The sequence below is a fragment of the Mauremys reevesii genome, linkage group 27, assembly GCF_016161935.1.
Source record: "Mauremys reevesii isolate NIE-2019 linkage group 27, ASM1616193v1, whole genome shotgun sequence".
Lineage (NCBI taxonomy): Eukaryota > Metazoa > Chordata > Testudines > Geoemydidae > Mauremys > Mauremys reevesii.
Genome location: NC_052649.1, coordinates 5,868,598 through 5,890,053, shown reverse-complemented (window position 1 = coordinate 5,890,053; position 21,456 = coordinate 5,868,598). Strand labels below are relative to the sequence as shown.

At 48.3% G+C, this 21,456-nt stretch overlaps 1 protein-coding gene and 1 long non-coding RNA gene across 3 annotated transcripts in view; one reads left to right on the top strand and one right to left on the bottom strand.

The window, feature by feature from the left end:
* Nucleotides 1-21,456, bottom strand: part of LASP1 (LIM and SH3 protein 1) — a 57,149-nt gene that overhangs the window by 35,311 nt on the left and 382 nt on the right. For both annotated transcript variants that reach the window (XM_039516635.1, XM_039516636.1), the window contains exon 2: nucleotides 12,995-13,089. In XM_039516635.1, coding sequence (XP_039372569.1) covers nucleotides 12,995-13,089 — 95 coding nt within the window. The remainder of the gene's footprint in view (nucleotides 1-12,994; nucleotides 13,090-21,456) is intronic.
* LOC120392121 lies at nucleotides 19,163-21,371 on the top strand. Its single transcript, XR_005591602.1, has 3 exons — nucleotides 19,163-19,222; nucleotides 19,804-19,946; nucleotides 20,967-21,371. It is a non-coding gene; the product is annotated as an uncharacterized LOC120392121 (long non-coding RNA).

Here is a 21,456-nt window from a genome sequence, read left to right as displayed (position 1 = left end):
CAATGTGGATGTTGTGGCTCAGGGGCTCAGGCCGCCCTGCTGCTACATGGAAAAAGAGGAACACTTTCCCGGGAAGGTTTTTCGACACAGGCAGCTGAGAGGGCGAATACAGGGAAACTTAAGTCTAGTCACTGTGACTAACTGAAAGGAAGTAATTAGTCCCACCCACTCTCAGAGGTGAGGTTTGTGTAGAGTCTGCTGCTAAGTGATAGTAACTCAACAAAAATACTAAACCTTTCAATGACAGACACAGCTGATACATCCATTTAAGTCATTAACTTTACAGCTAGAGTGACATGGAGGCAGAAGCCTGGGTTCAGCTCTGACTATCAACTGCATGTGGCCTCGGAGCAAGTCACTTTGCCCATAGAGAAGTGGAAGAGACTTCCCCTTGTCCAAGGCTCTGGGTGTGCTGAAGGGGCGAAGGCTGAAGAGGGGACTGGAGGTAGTGAATTGAGTCTCAAGCATGAAAGCCATGCAGGGGTCGTGGAACGGAAGTTGTTTGGCGCCACTCAGAAATGCCACCAATTCTGGACTAGTAACTACAAAACCATGGGGCACTAAGAACAAAGTGAGATAAAGCAGGGGCAGCGAGGATAGGAGATGACCGCCCAGCCCGGTGCACACCTGTGTCTCAACAACTGCTTTAGCGGCAATGCAGATGCAGACAGATTTTAACATCCGTGCTGCTGATAAGGAGACAGCCCCAACAGACAGAGCGGGATTTGCCTCACACTTCAGGCCTCTTGGATGGAGGTTGTCAGTAGCTGCTGAGCCTGATTAGAGTTGAATGAATTGACAAATGGGATGCCCCCCCCCAAATCCCCACCACAGGGGGCTGCTGTCAGATTAAGGGAATGGTATTTAAATATGTGGGGCAGAGAGAGACATGTGACCATGTAAAGCCTGAGTGCTCTCGAAGCAGGATCTTCCTTCTCCAGCCTTGTTGTTCAGGACCAACAGCATAACAGTCCCTTTAATCCGGCCCCCTGGACCTAGGGTGATTAAATACTATGGGAGAGAGAGTAAAAACCTCCCACAAACCCCATGCAAGCCACACCCAACATAATCAGCTCAGAGATCTAGGAGGAGGGAGGACAAGCACACAGCTCTGGCAGGGAAAGAAAATCCCCAACCTGACCAGCTTTCAGATGCTGCCGGTCCTGCTCAAGCAGGAAATTAGACCAATGCAGTTGTCGTGGAGAACTCTGGTTTCTGCACCCAGCAAGAAACAGCACAGATCCCTCTGTGGGCTGTCTGTATTACATCTACACATATGGAGAGTCCCCTGCCCTGAAAAGTTCCTTTCTTAGTAAAGAAGATCTCCTCCTAGGAAGCAAGACTGCTACAGAATCCCACCCTAGCCCATAAGACTCCCTATAGGAACCTTTGTAGGAGGTCTGTAAGAGGCTACCACTAGTTCAGCTGCATCAGTGGGAGCCCTAGTATAGACAAGACTCTGGTACATATACGATTTTTAAATCATGTTGAGTAAAACTGGTCAGAGCTATGAAAGTGCACTTTGACTCTACTCTGGCCCTTGCAGAGTTGTTAAAGTGCTATCAACATGAAAGTTGGTTTGCTGCTGTTCATTTCAAATCCTAGGATTACTTGAAGAGATCGCTACATTTTCTGTTTACTTTGTACTGTTAAATGCACTTTGACTTGCTAGGTTTGCAATTTCCCTGGTACAATCAGTTTCTCCTAGCTTTCACACCACCACGGGGGGAGGGGGGGAATTCACACTGGCTCTTACAGAACCATCAAAAATTGACAGTAGAAGTCAGCTCCAGTCCAGGACCTGAGGCTCCTGAAGTAGAGATTGTAAATTGAGCACCTCCTAAGGCTACAGGAAAAGACTTTCCAGTACACTGAGCAGAGGTGGCCATCTCAATTTCACCCTTCTCTTGGGTCAGGTTTACTGGCAACTCATGAACCAGAGAAGATGTGGCTGGGTTGTTTTTTTTTCTTCCCCAGACCCAGGACTGGCAGTTTGCAACACTTGAGTTCAAATCAAGCTTGCTCTCACCAAGGCAAAAGATTTGTGGTCTGTCCCTTCTTCAGGTCAGACCTGCCTTTTAAGACCAATGAGGACAATTCGAGGACTTCAGTAACAAACCCCTAACCTATGTCTGAGTTATTGAAGTGGGTGGGTGAGATTCTGTGGCCTGCGTTGTGCAGGAGGTCAGACTAGATGATCATAATGGTCCCTTCTGACCTTAAAGTCTATGAATAAATCAGGGAGCAGTCTCCCAAAGGTGGAAACTTTAGTTTTGCCACCCAAGATTCTCAAAAGGCATTTGGGAACTTAACGCATTGAAATAGATGGGAGTTGGGAGTTACATGCCTAAATGCCTTTTAGTATCTGGGCTGTCCATGCCGCTGTTCAAGCTGAGAAGTGACAGTGTTAAGACTCTTCCTACCATCATGGCCTCTACTAGCCTAGAACATTGTATTAATGACTAGTTCTAACGTGACGGGTCCATATAGCAAAGTTGGTAGAACCACAGTTGCTGGAATGGGATTTAAACACCAGCGTGGCTGGTGCCTTGGTCAGATCTGAACAGCAAGGAGGGTTGTGGGTAGGGTGACCAGATGTCCTGATTTTATAGGGACAGTCCTGATTTTTGAATCTCTTATATAGTCTCCTATTACCCTCCCCCACCCCGTCCTGATTTTTCACACTTGCCATATGATCACCCTGGTTGTGGGGTTTAATTCCCCCACTATCCACAAACATCTAACCCCCAGCCTGCAATGCAGCGTGTCTTCTCTCCAAGGCGACAAGTCACCTTTTCACAGCTGTATTTAGGCTTCAGTAAGAGTTAAACAAAGGAAGTAAGAGACTGTGGATTTTTGGCAAAGCAGAAAGACACAGCCGCCCTTTCAAAGAGCTTTCCAGAGCTTCTAATTCTTGGGAACAAAAAGCTTTATTTTTGAAAACCTGTTTATTTTTAAAGACACCTCCTCCCCGCTGCAGAGCCTCTAGCTGCACCGGGAGCGGCTGCTTTGGGGAAGGGACGTCAGTTCCTCAAAAGTATTCTAGGGAGAGGCTGCTGAGGTGGCTACGCCAGCTCTCCATGAGTACAGCAGAGCAGTGGCCATTTGCAGCCTGCCTAAGGAACTGGATTCAAATTAGGTAGTTGAGACAGGCAGCTAGGAAGTTGTGAGAGTGAAGCTCCATTCAATGGGTCTCACTAAGATCCCCACTTTTTACCCCTCCTCCCCCGCATCACACACCCCTCTTGGGAACGAGGGCCATGGCACGAGGAGGGGGTATTCTGCAGCAGAATGTTCTCCACTAACTGCTGCAGGGAGCCCCTGTGCCTCTGTTCGAGGGAATGAATCCCCCCCGTTCATCAGTGGCAGATCCAGCAATATTAAGGCCGGAACAGGATTCTTCCTTACACACGTCAAGCGAAAGTGAGTGTTTTCTAGGCTACTCAGACTGGTTCCTGCCCCTAGGAAAAGAGAAAAAAATAAATAAATCAAGGGACTTTCCACTGGGGTAGGAGCAGACAGTGTGCTGGCACCACACCACAGGAGTCCCAGCCTGCGGTGATCCTGATGCGTTTAGGGGCAACCCTGGCCCTTAGTCTCCTGGGCAAAGGGCACGAGCCTCCCAGTCAGGCAGGAGCTACACGGCTCTGCCAGGGTGGCTCAGACAGCTCTGCAGCGAGTACAGACCAGCCCCCTTTTAGAGGAGGATGCATTCCATAATCCTGGAGAAAGGACAGGTAGCCCAGATGAGGAGTCAGTTCTCACCTCCACAGCTTCCAGGTGGGCCTTCAACAAACTACGCCAAGGAAAACTGCCTGCACGAAGGGGCTTCACAACCTCAGTCTCACCCCACTCCCCTTTCATCATCTGACTGGCACTATCACGCTGCACACACCCAGTTGTCCCCACACAGGGAGATGCCAACAGCCTGAGCTGAGCGAATGGGTGGACCAGAGCCAGGAGCGATGGGCCCCTCCACCACCAGCAAGCCTCTGAGGTTACTTATGGGAACGCAATGGGAGCTGCAAAGAGGTTGGATTTTTCCAGGAGTTGTTTTGGCATCAAGTGGGGACAAGGTGGTGAAGCAAGCTCTAGAATGTCAACACACTCCAATGCTCTCCCACCTCAGCAGGGTCCAGGGGAAGGGAGGGGCAGACCGCAAGAGGAGGAGGAGTTGCGAGTGGTTACAAGGAACTGCCAGGTCTCCTGCACTTAGTTCCACCACGGACATGCTGTGTGGCCTTGGGAGAGAGTTGCCACCGTGTTTCAGTTTCCCCTTGCCCAAGAAAGTAGAGACCTCACAAGATTTGGGTCAGTGTTCAAGGACCTCAGGAAAAGGTGCCTGATCAGCAAAGCCGAGACCGTGAGCTCCTTACGGACAGGAGAAAGGCTGCTGCTCAGAGCATCCCATAGTACTGTGCTAACAAGCGAGCTCAGCCAAGCCAGCTCACGCATCCTCATTTTATTAAAAAAAGGGTTTGTGATTGGAGGGTAAAGTGAAACCTGCCCCTCAATCTTTGCTATGCCTTAGTCTTGTTCAGCTGCCTTCTCAAACTGCCACCATGCTCCTCGCTGAGCCAATGGGCCATAGACATATGGGCCCAGTGCCCTCAGGTTACCAGCCTGGGAGCTCTCCCCCTGCAGAGGAAGGCTGCTGAACTTCTCCACCCCCCCACCCCTCCTTTTGCTAGAGCAAGTGCACATGGCTCCCCTCCCAAGGGCACCGACTGTGTCATGAGAGACACTCTCCCTCTGAGGAGTCGGCAGCAACACGTTAGGCCATAATCTCTTGGGCAAGGCCACCATAGGGCTGGCAGAACAGTCTCGCCCCACCAAAGCCAGGGAGCGACTGGGGTGCAAAGCAACCCGCAAGACATGCTGGGCTTCCAGTGCTGCCTTATTGCATTTCAACAATGTCCTTTAGATAGCAGCCAGCTGCATTAGTGACTCAGGTGATTAGATGCCCCACAAAAGAGAAACAGATCTGCTAAGGGAGGTTATTGAGCAGGAGACAGAACAAGGGCCTCTGACAACCACCACTGTTATGTCAGTCAAGATCCCAGGCCAACTCCGCTTCAGCTTTCAAGTTTCTTCCCACAGAGATGGGTAAGCCCAAGCCCCCCCTCATTATGCAGGGAGGTTAAATGCATCGATGCCAAGGAGGACAAGCATGAGGCACAGAGCCAGTCCTCCAGGTGGCACCCACTGTGCAGAGAACTAATGGGTCTGGCAGCTGGGGCCAATGGCTTTATCTGTGAGAAGTCTTGGCTCCATTGAGAGAGAGCACTCATGGGCTTCAACCAGAGAAAATCATTCCGAGACTTCTATAAAGCCAATCCCAGAAGCTCCTAACCACTAATTCAGCCCACAGATTCATTTAGAAGCGCATCCGACTGCCACCTCTCCCCTCCACCCTGAAGCTACTACACCAGAAAACCCCCACCCTGAGCTTTTGCTGCAAGAGGAGGGGGGGGGGGAAATCTGTTCTTGTTTGTATCCTTCCAGTACTCTGCCACCTCACACACACAGAGCCAGGTGTATCGAGGTCCTTTCCCCCACAGCAGCAAATGGAAGTGCCAGCTCCCATTTGCAAGAAGACAGAGAGCATTTGTTCTGAGCCACGTGGCTATGCAAAGCTGTGTACATGACTACAGAGAGACAGTTACTCTGATCCAGGAACTCGGCAAAAAGGCATCGCATAAACACCTGGACTCTGTCCCAGCCGCACAATTCCTCCCTGCCTCCCCACCCCCAGCTTGGAAGGGTCACTTTCGTGTAATATGCTGCTACCAGATGGAGCGATTAGGAGTGCCAAGAACAAAGACTGTTGGCTTGTTTTGAAACTCAAAGCGGTTCTGCTTTTGCCTGCCACTTACTAACTTTTTCCAAGAGAGAAGTTGGCCCAAGAGGTAACAGCCAGTTCGCTCTGAATGGAAAGAAAATTACCAAATTTGCGATTTTCTTGAGAGGGAATCTCAGTCAAGTCTTTGCAGTTGTTCCCTGGAATCAAAGCAAGTTTCAGCAATAAGGACACTGGTCAATTGCTTGATGCAGTGTTATTGCGGCCCTGGAGTCCTGCCTAGGTTGATTCCCCAGCAACCATAAGCAACCGCTGGCTCTGTGTATTGTGCAGCAAGGGTAGCTAGATTCTGCAGTGAAGTGACAAGGTTTCAGTTTCCCACCCTGCCCTGGAAGAGCCGAGAGATACTACATAGGGTAGCCCCACTTTGTTCTTTGCAAAGGGTTGGAGCCCCAAAGAAACAGATCAGGCAAGTGCAGCAGGAGTGACACAGCTCTCCACAACACCTTGGGTAGCATATACCAAGTGCACACATCCTGAGCTCCTTGTGGGCGAGAAATAGCTTGTTTGGTGTGGTATGGGGGGGAGGGGAGGCCAAGACCAGAATAAGTAGAGCAGTCCAGTGCTAGGTTCTCCTTTGAGTGCTCAGCACAGGAGGACGACTGCGGTGACAGTGAACATGACAGCAAACAGAAGCAGTATCAGCGACAGAGCAATCTCCCCTGTGCAAGCTCAAACAAACAAAGGATGCTGCCCTTTTAAGAAGGCTGGTCTGCAGAGAGAACTGCTGCATCCTCTTCCCTGGGGGGAAATTGCTGAGTAACTAGGCCATTCACTTCCTGCCAGCTATTCCACGGCATCCAAGAAATAAAAGCAGCTAGCTCTGTGGGGTGCGTACAAGGCAGAGACAGACAACCCCTCTGATTAGCCACATTCAGGCAGGCAGACTCTACCCTGGTGGATGCATGTTTGCATTGGGCCTCTGGCCAGGTCTGATGTAAAGGAGATTGCTTAGCCTGTTATACCAGCGTAAGCACACATTTGCACCACTAACTTCAACCAAGATCAGGACCTGGCCTAGTCTCTTTTGTAGAGTTAAGATGCTCTTCCCACCCTCAGAGGTGCAGGGCTGTGTGCGTGTGCGGGCAATTTGTCCCAGGCCCTGCAGGGCCCCCCCAAGAATATAGTATTCTATAGTATTGCAACTTTTTTTTTTTAAATGGAAGGGGCCCCTGAAATTGCTTTGCCTCAGGCACCCTGAATCCTTTGGGCAGCCCTGCAGAGGTGGTGTCTTGCCTTGAATGGTGTTGTCAGAGGAAGGAACTCTGTCTTTCCCTGGACTGTGACAGAACACACACACATTCATACAACATCAGTGTAGGATCACATGCACCCAGTGATGGAGGTCGATGGGTGGACTTCCAAAAATTACTAACCCCTCCTTACCACGTTGCAGCAAGCAGTGCTGACAGGAACTCCAGGGAGGGGATGCTGATTCTTCAGTCTACTTTACAGGGTTAAATATACACATCTGAGACCTCAAACAAGCTTTAAAGCTGCGCAGCTCTTTAGAGGTTTGACCAGAGAAGTCAGTTCCACTTAGGGTGACCAGACAGCAAGTGTGAAAAATTGGGATGGGGTGGGGGTAACAGGAGCCTATATAAGAAAAAGCCCCAAATATCGGGATTGTCCCTATAAAAGTTGGGACATCTGATCACCCTAGTTCCACTGCTGGGAGCGGAGGGAATTTAAGAGGCTCAAGGTGGAAAACTGCAGCCAATACAACAGCCCCAGCAGAATACCCATCGTGGCAGATTTAAGCCGGGCCTTATGCTGCAGTGACACCAAGCCTACGTACTGAGAATAAGTATGAGCTACCTGAAATTGCTAGGTCTTCTGCACAGAGCTTTGGGATGTGCCGGATAAGAGGGGATAGGACACTAGTGTCACTGCAGATGCCATGCAAATTCAGGCCTTGGTTGCTAAGGACAGCAGGAACTGCAGAGCTTAGTGCCCAAGTCCCAGCTCAGCAGAGGGAGTTCTGCTACCCACTTGATATTATATGGGCCGAGTAGCTGACTACACTCAGTCCAATAATGCCACTGGCTCCCAATGCGTTTCAGGAGTCGGGGTAACATGTCTAACTTGTCTGAAGCTACCACTCAGGGTCTTGCTTCAATCTTCCTGAGAGACCTGATCTTACTCTGCTTACCTGGACATGGTTAGACCCATGGCATATATTCAGCCTTGTTGACAAGAGCCTTCTCTGCAGCTCTTGCTATCCAAAAAAGCATTTCTGGATCTTACTTCAAAATTACAGCTGAAATCCCGCCCCAGCCTATGCCTCTTCCATTTTTGTTACGGTATTTAAATCTACAGAGCTTTTTGGCACCCAATTTGCATGAGACACTACAGAATAACATAGGATCGGCCAAACCTGCCAACAATGAACAGCTTTTGTCAGTTGCTCTGGTACTTTGTATCAGAAGTCAATGGAGAAAGATTTAACAAAGGAGGTTGGGTGGTTTTTTTTGTTTTTTTTTTTTAAAAGACACTCAAATGTGCTGGGAAAATAAAACAAAGTGGAAGCACGAGCCTCCATCGCTGTGGGGAGGGGGAGGGGAAGAGTCAGAGGGCAGTGTTAAACAGCCAAGCTTTCTTGGAAGGCTGCGTACAGATTTATTACGGGGCAATGTCAGATAGCAGTAGGAAGAAGGCTGGGCTTCCTCCTTGCTTTCTTGAAGAGGGAGGCTTAGGGGCTGGCCAGAGGCCAGCCCAGAGACAGAGGAGAGCCTATGTTAAGGCATGCTTGGAAAAAGCAGCCTCTCCTTGACGGTTGCTTTTCTTCCTTTTGGAAGATCTAGAGCCACAAAGGGAACAGCTTATCATTGGTGGAGGCTGTTTAGAAAGGGTGGGTCCCATCTGGGCTCTCCCAGTGCCAGAGACAGGGTCATATGGAGGCAAAGCTCACCTTCCCTGGCCACTCCCTCCTCCTTCTCCTCCCCAGAGCACCCTGAGAAAGCCACTTGGCTCCAGCTAAAGGGACATTAAAGGGAGAAAGTGAAAGCAGGAAACAAAACAGCTGAACGAAATGTAAGACTAAGATGTAAAGGGCTGGAGCCCAGATTCTGTGGTGATTGGTGCCTTAGACATGGGTTGCTTCTGTCACCTCTCTGGTACTTAGGTCTTACATTACCATTGTATCCAGTCATCTCAATTCTTATGCATTGATCCTCAACACCCTGGTGAGATATGAACCCCATTTTACAGACACATGACTGGAGGCAGAGATTAAGTGACCTGATCAAAGACACATTTGGGGTGGAACAGAGAATTGAACCCTGGTCTGACTAGTGCAGATTCCCATTACCCCAATCAATAAGATAGACATTATGACAGGTGAGGGGCACCAGCCTCAGAGTTGAAGGCCAGAGTCAGAAGGAAGGGGATAGATTCTGCAAGTTACCAAGTCAGTCACCATGTGCTGTCCCCATGTGTCATGCTGCCTAGTCACTGGCAACCCAGAACAGCCCTAGGGCAAACTTCGGAGCATTTAAAGCAACCAGGAGTTCAGGTGTTTACAGGAATCTCTTGGGCCGTGATGGAACAGCTGTCTGATGTGGGGCTCCCAAATGGAACCCAGCCACACAGGACAGAGACAAAGGTTCTTTGAGCTTGAAGTAAAAGATGTAGGACAGTTAATTGCTTTGTTCAAGCCTCTGCATCCATCCCTGATGGACAGAAAGCTGCTTCTTCTCCAGAGACCATCTCCTCAGGTCACCAAAGGGTTAAGATAGCAACTCTGCATCACAGGGAACTCAGTTTCGCAACCCTTTCTGCTCAAGAGGGTTGCGCACACTCCTTGGAATCTCAGGAATTTCCCACTATTATCCCCACTTCCCTTTCACTGAAGGCAGAGTGAGAGGACTCTGGGCCCTTCCTTCTGCTTGGAGCTAGAGAGAAGCACTCCAGGTGCAGGCTCTGGTTCTCACCTTCCATTCCCTGCCTCCCTCCCCCAACCCCACAAAAAAAAAAAAAAAAAAAAAAAAAAAAAAAAACCACGCCAGGAGACAGAATGGCTTCCATGTGTTTAAGACAGAGGATATCAGCCTTGAAAGATCAGTTAACCCTAGACAACAGCATTTACCTTTTGAGGTTTGGCTAGACCCATGTCTGTCTTTGAATCATGCACACAGGGACTCCCAGAAAGCAGACCCTCATCTGAGCTGATCAGTCCCCACCAGCAGAGCTAGGACTCTTCCTAGCCACAGCACTTCTTCAAGAAGAGTTCTGGGAGGCCATGAAATCAGTGGCAAGATGATCACACACTAGGCCTCTAGACCCCAAGGGTCAGGGTTGGGCTCAGCCCTAGAAGTGGGGACTATTCGGTCTTTGATCCGAAGGAACGAACTATTCATTGCTTTGAGGTCTTGTAAAAAAGACTTGCAGGATCCTGTATCTTGTACTGCATTGTGCTGGAAAGCGCCCAGCTCGTCACAATGCTGCACTGACACCAAATAAAAAGTGGGGAGGTCCTACCCAGTTTTCTTTTGTGGCTTCTCTGAAATGTCCCCGCCCATGAAAGAGACCTGGCAAAAGACTGGGGGAGGACGCTCATTGGAGACACGCAACAAGCACACAACCCTTGAATCCAAGTCAACATCCATTTCTACACCAGTTTAGGCATAAGCCTCAATCATCTTTCTGCCGTTTGGAACTAGCTTGTCAAAACGTAGCTCTGTAGAGCAGCTAGCCATCCAGGATCTCATTATATGAGCATCCAGCTTCTCTAGCCAGAGACAAGATGTTTGGGATGAAACTCAGTGCTGAGATCCAGCAGGCATGTCCACTGCTGAACACACATCCTGTCCTGTGTGCCTGCGACAACCTAGAGCCTTCCAGCTTACCAGCAAGATCTCCAACTCACAGCTAGGTCACTGATGTGGCCTGTGTTAAAATCAGTAACAGAAATTCAAGATAAGAGCCTGCAGGACCCAGATTTGATGGCATTGAACAGCCAACATCCAGGGCTGGCAATAAATATTTTCTTTGGCCTGCAGAAATGAAACATATTGGTGCTACAGAAGTTTCCTGTTCTGCCTACATGTTAGAGCCAGAGGTGGAAGGTGCCAGGGACATGACCTGTGCATAGCCGGAGAGAGTTAAGTAGCAGAGTGACTCATTTCCTCACCTCACTGTAGCAATGCATCTCAGATAATCAGAACCTCTAGAGATCATGCTCAACGTGCCTGGGAGCCAGGAACTGCAGTGGTCCACTCCTAGTTCTAACACCAACTCCTGTGGCCTTGAGCAAGTCACTTAACCTCTGGCTGTTGCCAAACACTTTTGGCAAAGATTTTCCTCATTGCTAGAGTCCACGGGGTTGTCAGTAGTCGGGGAAGCATTATGTTAGAGGAGCAACAGCAGCAGGAAGCTTGACAGCACACCTGGTGTAGCAAGGCCTGCACCTCAGTTCTACCCTAACCCCATTTGATAGCTTGTGGGGGGGGAGAGAAGAATACTTACTTTATAATCAGGATTAACGTATTTGGTAAATGGAACAAGCTACACAAATTCTAAGCAGTATTAGCTTAACAGCTCTTAGAAAGAGAATTACTTGGTATATGTAAAGCAGCAATGAAAAATCCCATAGTACAAGCTGCTTTATAGTCATTAGAGAGACATGTCAAATTAACAGTCAAATTCCTACCTATGAATTCAATGGGAGTAAGATTGGCCCCAATGATGCAGGAGCCAGCTGTATATTGCTACCACTATAACCTTAGACATTAAACTGATTTGTCTCTATTCATTTAGCTTTTGCACACTGAAGCACCAGTTTCACTCTCCCCTGCAGAGATTTAAAAATCCAAGACAAAGGGAGATTGAGGATTATGAACAGGAAAAGTGGTTTACAGTAGAACTTTAAACAGGGTTTCACAAAAGGGTTCACTTTGTGTTTTGATCCAAGAGATTAATCACTTGTAAGATACCGTGAAGATTAAGCACCGGAAGTGTTAACGCTTGCTAGTGTTCCATTATGAAGCATCCTGTACTCAAGGCCTCTTAAGAGGAAGACAACACTCCCTGCCTACTGAATTAAGTGGCATGACTACAGGAAGAGGAATGGAAAGTCCTTTTTGACAGCAGAAGGATTGAGAGTAAGCAGTGATGACCAATCAGAAAGCTAACCTTGTGCCAATCCAGAAGGGACAGTGAACTGAATGGCCTCAGATTGAGGGGGTGGAATTTGTGTATTTGAAGAAAGCCCTGGTGCTAGAAAGATGCTTAAAATGAGTTTCTTGTGAGAGCACACACGGTTCAAGCACCTCTCTGCTCTCGCTCCTTTGTAGCCTCGCTGCCCCTTTTATCTCTCCCAGGTACTTTCAGTCCCTGTTACCACAGTATCTGAACACCTGACTCTGGTGGACTTATGACATCCTTGTTAAGTAGGGGAGTGCTATTTTCCTCCTCATTTTACAAATAGGCAAATTAAGTGACTTGCCAAAGGTCACAGGAAGCCTATGGCAGTGCAGGGAATTGAAACTGGATCTCTCAAGACCCTGACCAGCACCCAACCATCCTTATTCTTTGCATATAAAGGGGTTATTTCCCTCCCCCAGCTCAGCACGGTCCAGACTCCTTCCCTGAAGGCGTTTTGCAAACACCACAAAGATCAGCACAGTGCATCCTTGTGATACATGGGAGAGGGTTCAAACACATTCCCCCAAGTTAGAGCTACCCTGTTCAGAGGTCTTGACTTGGCATTTAAGTCAGAGGGGAGGTTTGCTTTCCTGTCTGGAGTGCCCCACTGTGGTACAGATGATAATCTCTCTTGTGTCAAGTTGTGCATCTTTGACAATGTCAGTTTATAAAAAACTTTGAGATGGGACCGGTCTCTAACCCTCATCCCCCTCAAATAAGAGCGGGGGCATCAGGAATGGCTTTTGGTGCAAGCATTCTGTGGGCGCAACGGGGAAGTGACTTCCAGCATCAAGAGACCTTAGCCATGAATGTCCCCTGCATCTGCCGGCATCAGCTGGAACTTCCTGGCAGCTAGGAAGTGTCTAAGCAACGTTCAAGGTAGCCAGAAACCAAGTCCTACAAAGTTTTGCAGAGCCAGCACAGCCCCTGAATGACACTTCCAGCATGGCACTCTCAAAGGCGTTATTAGAATGAGGAGCAGAGACTTACGCATTGCAATACGGCTTCTTCTCATAGCCCTTGTAGTTTTTCATGTTTAGGGTCATCTTGCAGGTCTCGCAGTGGAAACATGCTTTATGCCAGAACTGCAAACAAACAAGAGAACAGTTAATGGGAGACCCTTGCAATTCTAACAGCACATGATTCTTCTCCTCAGATAGGATGTTCTTCAGAGCATCAGGTCCGAGCCTCTTTTCTGGAACTCAATGGCTCCTTCAGCTGACACAGGATCTTTCTGAGAGACTTTTCAAGGCAGAGATTAGATCAAATGTTCCTACCAGCCTAGGACCCTGGGTTCACATCAGGGAGACCAGGCATCTTTACATACTAACAGGAAGAGGAAAAAAAGAGGTATGGTTGTTAGTATTGTGGTTGCACAGTATGAAATAGTCCCTAACCATGACGAGTTTACAATACAAATACACTAGGCAAAGCAGGAGGCTATAATTTACAGGCAGCGTGAACAATGGTTTCCAAGCTCCATGTTAGTGCCATCTTTAATTTTGTGCCAAGGAGGGCTGTTACTGGGAGGGAGTTTGCTAATCAGAGAGACAAAAGGGAGAAGGCACATTAATGGGAGGGGAGAAAGGCCATGAGGAAATAAAGAAAAGCAGGGGGAGGGGAGCATGAAGGGAGCTAGGCTGCAGTGAAGCAAGTGAGGGAGGGAGATAGAGCGAACAGATTGTCTAGAAGAACAGAAAAGGAGTGCTAAAGATAAAACTCAGCAACCCAAGGGTCCCTGCTCCTGGTGCTTGCCTCTGCTCCCACTGGCTAGAGGTATGGATGCACCCCTTGCAGCAAATTTCTTCCCTGAGCTCATATGGTTGGGCAGAGACAGAGCTACTTGAAACCTGGCAGGGGAACCCTCGCCCCCCTTGGGGGCACCTGGGATCAGCTCCCCTCCCCATGGCACAGCTGCACGGGCTGCAGTTGCTTTTCTCTGCTCCTACAAGCAGAGTTTGAGTGGCCCCCCAGAAAAAAACTGTTCTACTTTCATGCCATGGGGAAGCTTTGAACTGGGAAGAGATAGGTAGTAGCTGAATGGAACTTCAGCCTGACAAGGCAGCATTTAACTAGGCTGAAATCCAGTAGCGAGGCATCTTTCTATTTCCCCACTTTTATGGGCACCCCTAAGGATACCCCATTTCCCCCACCCCAGCCAGAGGCCTGTACTCTAAACATACTCAGAGCAGAATGCCAGTCCCAGTTGCTCCCTTACAGACACCAAATGCACATACTTGCACTTAAATTGAGGCCAGAAGAGACATTCCTTGAAATCCAGTCCATGACCCACTTTTCTAATATGCCAACATTACAGGTTATGACATTCAGTGAACACACATCTATCCTGCCTTAGCATCTCAGAGATGCTTCTTAGAAGGAAATATTTGCACTCAGCGTCTGACTGACAGGACAAGCCTCCCTAAGCTGTCAGGGCTCCTGACAAAGTTCTACCAACAGTACAGAAACAAAATCCAGACCTTCCCTGTGGTAACCCTGAAACCAACATCTGGACCAGAGGTGGCCAACCTGTGGCTCTGGAACCACATGCGGCTCTTCAGAAGTTAATATGCAGCTCCTTGCATAGGTGCCAACTCTGGGGCCGGAGCTACAAGAGCACCCCTGGTACATTTGCACACTGCTCAACCCCGAGCTCCGCCCCAGGTCCTGACCCCACTCCACCCCTTCCCACGGCTCTTGCTGTCCACCCCCAGAGCCTCTTGCATGCCATGAAACAGGTGATTGTGGTGGGCAGGAGACACCGGGTGAGAGTGGGGGGAGCTGATGGCAGGGCTGCTGACATATTACTATGGCTCTTTGACAATGTACATTGGTAAATTCTGGCTCCTTCTCAGTCTGGTCACCCCGACCTAGATTCCCATCTCCCAGCCAGACTCTCAGAAACATCTATAGCTACTAAGTGTACAAATTACCCAACCATGAAGAGGTGCTGCAGATGAAACCCTCCAGGCCCAGACTCTGCTCATGCAGTGCCCAAAGGCTTTTCAGTTAGGGCATGGGCATAAAGCCTCCCCACCTGAGCAGAGCTCACCAATGCCAGCATGAGTTTCATCCAGTGTCAGATCACCCTCCTTCCCCACACCCAGAGAAATTCAAGTCATCGTGAGGGCTTAAGGCTAGAGACTTGCAAACCTAGGGGAACATGGTTTAAGAAGAGAGAAACATAAGAATGGCCGTACTGAGTCAGACCAAAGGTCCATCTAGCCCGGTATCCTGTCTACCAACAGTGGCCAATGCCAGGTGCCCCAGAGGGAGTGAACCTAACAGGTAATGATCAAGTGATCTCTCTCCTGCCACCCATCGCCACCCTCTGACAAACAGAGGCTAGGGACACCATTCCTTACCCATCCTGGCTAATAGCTATTAATGGACTTAACCTCCGTGAATTTATCCAGTTCTCTTTTAAACGCTGTTATAGTCCTAGCCTTCATAACCTCCTCAGGCAAGGAGTTCCATGGGTTGACTGTGCGCTGTGTGAAGAAGAACTTCCTTTTATTTGTTTTAAACCTGCTGCCCATTAATTTCATTTGGTGGCCCCTAATTCTTATATTATGGGAATAAGTAAATAACTTTTCCTTATTTACTTTCTCCACACCACTCACGATTTTATAGACCTCTATCACATCCTCCCTTAGTCTCTGCTTTTCCAAGCGGAAACAAGCCATGAAAGTCCCTCTTGAGGCTGCATTTCTACAGCCCTAGTCATGCTAGGGAGTCACTGCTAGCTGCATAGCTAAGCTCCCATCCCTGGATAAAAATCCCCAAGCTCTGGATGGGCAGCTACTGAATTTGCTGCTCTGTTGGGGTGCTAGGAGTACGCTTCAGAACTCTCCCTGCACCCCTTCCCCCCATACACACAGGTTCAGCACAACTGGTGAAACATTTTGGAGATAAAACATGTGTAGACAAGGGCCAAGACAGAGGCTGTGCTACCTGCCCGTGGATACCACACCCTGGTGTATAAACACAGCCGCAGCCCAGCAAAACAGAGCTTATGACTCAGCAGGAGCAGAGGGTGGCTGTCTTATTTCAGTTGCTCAGGGCAACATATTTGTCCTTTCCTTGTGTGTCCCCACATGATAAATTCTTCCACAATAGGCAGGTGTCTGTTCACTGTGGAGTGGAAGGGAACTTCCTTTAGAGACAAGTCAGATTTTTTCAGGCAACTTTGGCTCCATGCCCTTGGCAATGGTATAGTCCCACTTCAGCTAGCCTTGTTCTTCCCACACATCCACCATGGTTCCCCCCCCCGCCCCCAATCTTTAACCCTCCCAGAACTTTGGCCTTGTGGAGGAAAAGGAAGGGCATGGATGGTCCAGTGGTCAGGGTGCAACACTTGGACAATTGGGTTTAATTCCCTGCCATCAGGCTTCCTGTGTGACCTTGGAGAAGTGACTGAAGGGCAGAGTTAAAGGTATTTAGCCTTAGGCACTTTTGAAAATCCCCCTCTGCATACCTTTAAGGCTCTAGCCCTTGGTCTGTGTCTCTGCTCCCCTCTGTACCCTGAGGGGGGCGGGGAACAGACCTACTTGACTGGGGTGTTGCTAGGCTTATCCTCAAACATGTGAGGCGCTCTGGTACTAGGCTAAGGGGGGAAAATCATAAATACCTCAAGAGATTGTGCCACAAGTCTTCCGAGCCAAGCTGGCAGATAACATCACTTAAACGGAGCCTCCTCTCAGAGGAATGCCCAGCCTTCGGCAGCCAGAGGGGCCTGAGAACTCCTTCCCAGCTAGCATGGTTTGGGGAGGTCACCCCGCCAGCATTCCACAGCAGGCATCAGCTGTAGCCAAGCTTATGCAGAGGAGCTGGGCTTGGGCAAGAGCGCACTAGATGCTCCTCCTCACAAACAGATTGCAACACAGTATTGTTTACCGGGGCACTGCTGCAATAATCCACTGCAGGAGGAGAGACTATAACAATCCAAAAATCTTACACTAGCATGGGAAGAGGGCGAGCAGAGCAAAGCCACACAGGTCACTTATGCCCGGCATACATTATCTACCCATCACCCTCCAGCCAAACAGGCCAGGGGATTCCCACAAAGCAGCTACATTCCTGCTCAATCCTCTAACTCCCCCGCTCCTCTCCCCCTAGGAGCAGATTCTAGCTACTGCTGCATTGTACAACTCACTCCACAGCCAGCCTGATGTTTGGTAAGAAGTCTAGCCTGCCAGGACAGGTCCCAAGCAGGCTGTGCCTGCATCCTAAAGAAGAGCGCTACTGCAATTTGCTAGTTCTCAAACGGTTAGTAAATTGTACAAGTGTGTGCCCTGGGCAACAAGCACATCTGAAGCATCTACTCCTCCAGTCAATTACAGTTAGTGGCAAAAATATATTCTCAGCTGTGCTGAGGGGAGCTTAACACCACTGGTATCATCACTGGCCCTTATGCGACTGAAGCCTCAAGTAATGCGTTAATAGACCGCTGCAAAACCTATTTTGGAAACAACACACCCTACTTCAGCCTGTTTGAAATATTCTGAACTCAGAGCGCAGACAGGTACTTGGTCTGCCTTTTTAATCCATTAGAATGAAATCTAAAAAAAGGCAGAACCATGAAGTCACCTCACACCAGCTTTTTGGTGGGTTTATTAACTTAGCAATTACAGCCACAACCGCTAGACCAAGCGCCACTTGCTCCAGTTATGAGACACAGGACATAGATCATTTCCACAACGGATGTCACAGCCTCCTCACATGACATTTTATCTTGAGAGCTGATAGGAGTCCATGAAGAAGGGGGCGGGGAAAATATGCCACAACTGCCACACACAATATGTACTCCCTGAAGCCTCAACGGATTGTCACCTAAAGACTTTTGAATCACACTGTTACCTTGTCAATATCAGTAAAGCCCTGATCCAAACAGAGTCCTTCCCCCCCCTCCACCTGCTGAGCCCTTAGTGCTTAGATTCTCACTTCGCCATCAATTTTTTGCAATGCAGATTTAGAGACACAAGTTGCTTTTTCCTCATTTCCTTGGAGCTGCCAGGTATAGCGCCCGAATTGGAGTGCTTAGTACAGCTGAGATGCAGAGTCCATTCTACTAAAGCACCTGCATTTTGAGCATAACGGCCGCCATACTGGGTCAGACCAAAGGTCCATCAAGCCCAGTATCCTGTCCTCTGACAGTGGCCAATGGCAGATGCCCCAAAGGGCATGAACAGGCAGGTTATCATCAAGTGATCCATGTCCTGTCACCCCATCCCAGCTTCTGACAAACAGAGGCTAGGGACACCATTCCTACCCATCCTGGCTAGTAGCCATTGATGGACCTATCCTCCATGAATCTAGCTAGCTCCCTTTTGAACCCCGTTATAGTCTTGGCCTTCACAACAGCTGCTGGCAAAGAGTTCCACCGTTTGACAGTGTGTTGTGTGGGGAAAAAAAAAAGTGTGTGTTTTAAACCTGCTACCTATTAATTTCATTTGGTGGCCCCTTGTTCTTGTATTATGAGAAGGAGTAAACACTTCCTTATTTACTTTCTCTATACCACTCATGATTTTACAGACCTCTATCATATCCCCTCTTAGCCACCTCTTCTACAAGCTAAAAAGTCCCAGTCTTATGAATCTCTCCTCAGACGGAAGCCGTTCCATACCCCTCATCATTTTTGTTGCCCTTTTCTGAACCTTTTCCAATTCCAATATCTCTTTTTTGAGATGGGGCGACCCACATCAAGGTGTGGTTGTACCATGGATTTATATAAAGGCAATATGATTTTTTCCTGTCTTATTATCTATCCCTTTCTTGATGATTCCCAACATTCTGTTCGCTTTTTTAACTGCCGCTGCACACTGAGTGGATTATTTCAGAGAACTATCCACAATTACGCCAAGATCTTTCTTGAGCAGTGACAGCTAATTTAGACCCCATCATTGTACATCGTGATAGACCCAGGCCAGTTGGGTACAGCAGAATAGCAGAAGGCAGATATACTGGCCACTGGATTAACAGTTTTCTGTTCCCTGACTGACCAGAGCAGGGGCTGCGCCAGGCTAATGAGAACACCTGACTCTAATTAACCTGTAACGAGTCAGGTGAGGCCATTCAGTTAATGTGACCACCTGACTCTAATTAAGGCCCTGGTGATACTATAAAAAGGGCTCACTCCAGTCAGGCAGAGGAGAGGAAGTGTGGCTGAAGGGCTGGTTAATGAAGACACCCTCAAACCATTGTTAAAGGAGCCCTAAGGTAAGGGAGAAGCAGGAGAGCTGTGGGGAAGTAGCCCAGGGAAATGTAGCAACTCTGGCTGTGAAAGGTTGGCTGCCAACAACTGCTACCATTAGGGTCCCTGGGCTGGAACCCAGAGTAGAGGGTGGGCCCAGGTTCCCCCCCAAACCCACCACTACAGGAACAGCTCCTGGGATGGGAAGTCAGGTCCCTGTCAGGACAGGAGGCTGAACAGAGACTGTGGGAGTTCTCTCACCAACCTCCTTGCAGGCCTATGATGAAAAGGGCTCAGTAGACTGTAACCCTGGCCCTAGAGAGAGAAGGGCTACGTGGAGGGTCACAGTGAGCCACTGAGGCCAAGCATAAACCACCTAGAAGTGCAGGACCCACAGGAGCAAGGTCAGAGCTCTGCCACAACATGTATTGTTAGGATTGTTTTCCAATGTGCATTACTTTGCATTTATCAACATTAAATTTCATCTGCCAATTTGTTGCCCAGTCACTCAGTTTTGCGAGATCAGGATGCAGAAGAAAAGAAAGGTGCACTGGCATAGCTCTTGGTGAAACCTAATGGAACTTTCCTATATGCCTCTGCTCCTCAGAAGCCCCTCGGCCTTCATCTTTGGTTCAGTTCCAGCAGCATTAAATCGAGCACCTGGCTGTACGCAACAATTTCTGCCACAGTCACTCAGACCTGCTCGGAGTTCAACTAGGTGGACAGTCAGACACAGGATTTCCAAAAAAGGTGAATGGTTGAGGTTTGTAGCAGATTGCAGCTTACATCAGGCCAGCCATTGAGGGGCAGCATTAAAGGATCACCATAGATGCTGACCTTGATGTAGGGTGTTCTAGCAGTATTAGTTGTGCTGGTGTGGGAATTTGCAATTGCCAGCTCAGAGGAAATTGTTGTCAACTGAGCCAAAACAGCACCCACGGATGCAGGACGCACAGTAGAAGCAGGAATGAAAAATCCTTCTAGCTACAACTCAAACAGGCACATTGCTATGCTTGCATTGGATATTTAAGTCCAATAAGGACTCTAGAAAATACAGCCACTACACAATTAAGACCCAATACAATGGGGTTTGGGCCACAGGAGTTATTTCATTCAGCTTTAAAAGAATGATTCATGAAATAGGAAGAAAGCAACATCATGTGTTAAAAATGTGACCAACAGGGTCCATTGTGACTCAGGAATGCTGTAGCTAAAATATCTGCATTCTCCAAGCTGCTCCTTTAGCTCCTAAACTGGTCATCCCAGGACCCTACAGGCGTGGGGGGAAGTGGAAAAGAGGGTGGAGAAATGCACAGCAGCACAGGATAGTTTATCCACAAAAAGGGGACCCATTAGAGCTGATGGAAGATTTTTCTGGGCAAGTGACAAACAGATTCCAATAACTAGACAAGTATTCGAGTTCTCAATGGAGAATCAACAGTATTAGAGCTTTACTGAGCTTCCCAGCCCTGGTATAAAACACACAGAATCCAGTCACCACTAGTATCAGTTGTGATTTTTTTTAATAAAAAGAGGAATTTGCCCTTTTTTAAAAAAAGCCTCTGAAACTGACATTAAAAGACAAGGTCTTCAGAAACTATTGGTGATGAGAGCCATGCAAGAATCTATATAGAATATGTTTCAATCTGGAGCAGAACAGAAATATGAATTGGAACCGAAAAGTGAAAACCCCATTTAACTTAAAACAGATGAGGGGCTCTCAACTTCAAGGGGAAGAATTAACTGTTTCTTTCCATTTTATCTGTTTAGACACCCAGCTGCACTCCTAACACAGGAAGAAGAAGAAAAAAAAACAGTGGCTACCGTTTCCTTTGCTACTTGCCTTGATGTTCAGAAATGACTTTCTTAAATTATGAAAAGCAGTATCTGGACATCACATTCTGCTGGCCTTTGCTTTTTTAAGCAGGCTCTTAAGAGAGTCTAATGAACAAAGTTGGTCTAATTCAGTGTGTCATTTCCAGACTAACTCTTCTGACCTTCAAGCATTCTTGCAAGAGTTTGCCTGGAAAGAAGTCAGATTCAGTAAATCCCTGTGCCAGATTCAGCCATTCTGGAGATTTTTAAGGAGAAGCTGGGAAGATGTTTTTGTATCCAGCTATGAACTTGTTCTTCCAAGAAGGGCAGAGAGCTGGGCTGGAGTCAGACTTTTTTTTTTTTAAGCGACACCCACAGACTCGGCAGAAAGTTGAACACGGTCTCTCATGCCCTAAAGCGAAAGGGGAAGGTTGTATCCCCGGGC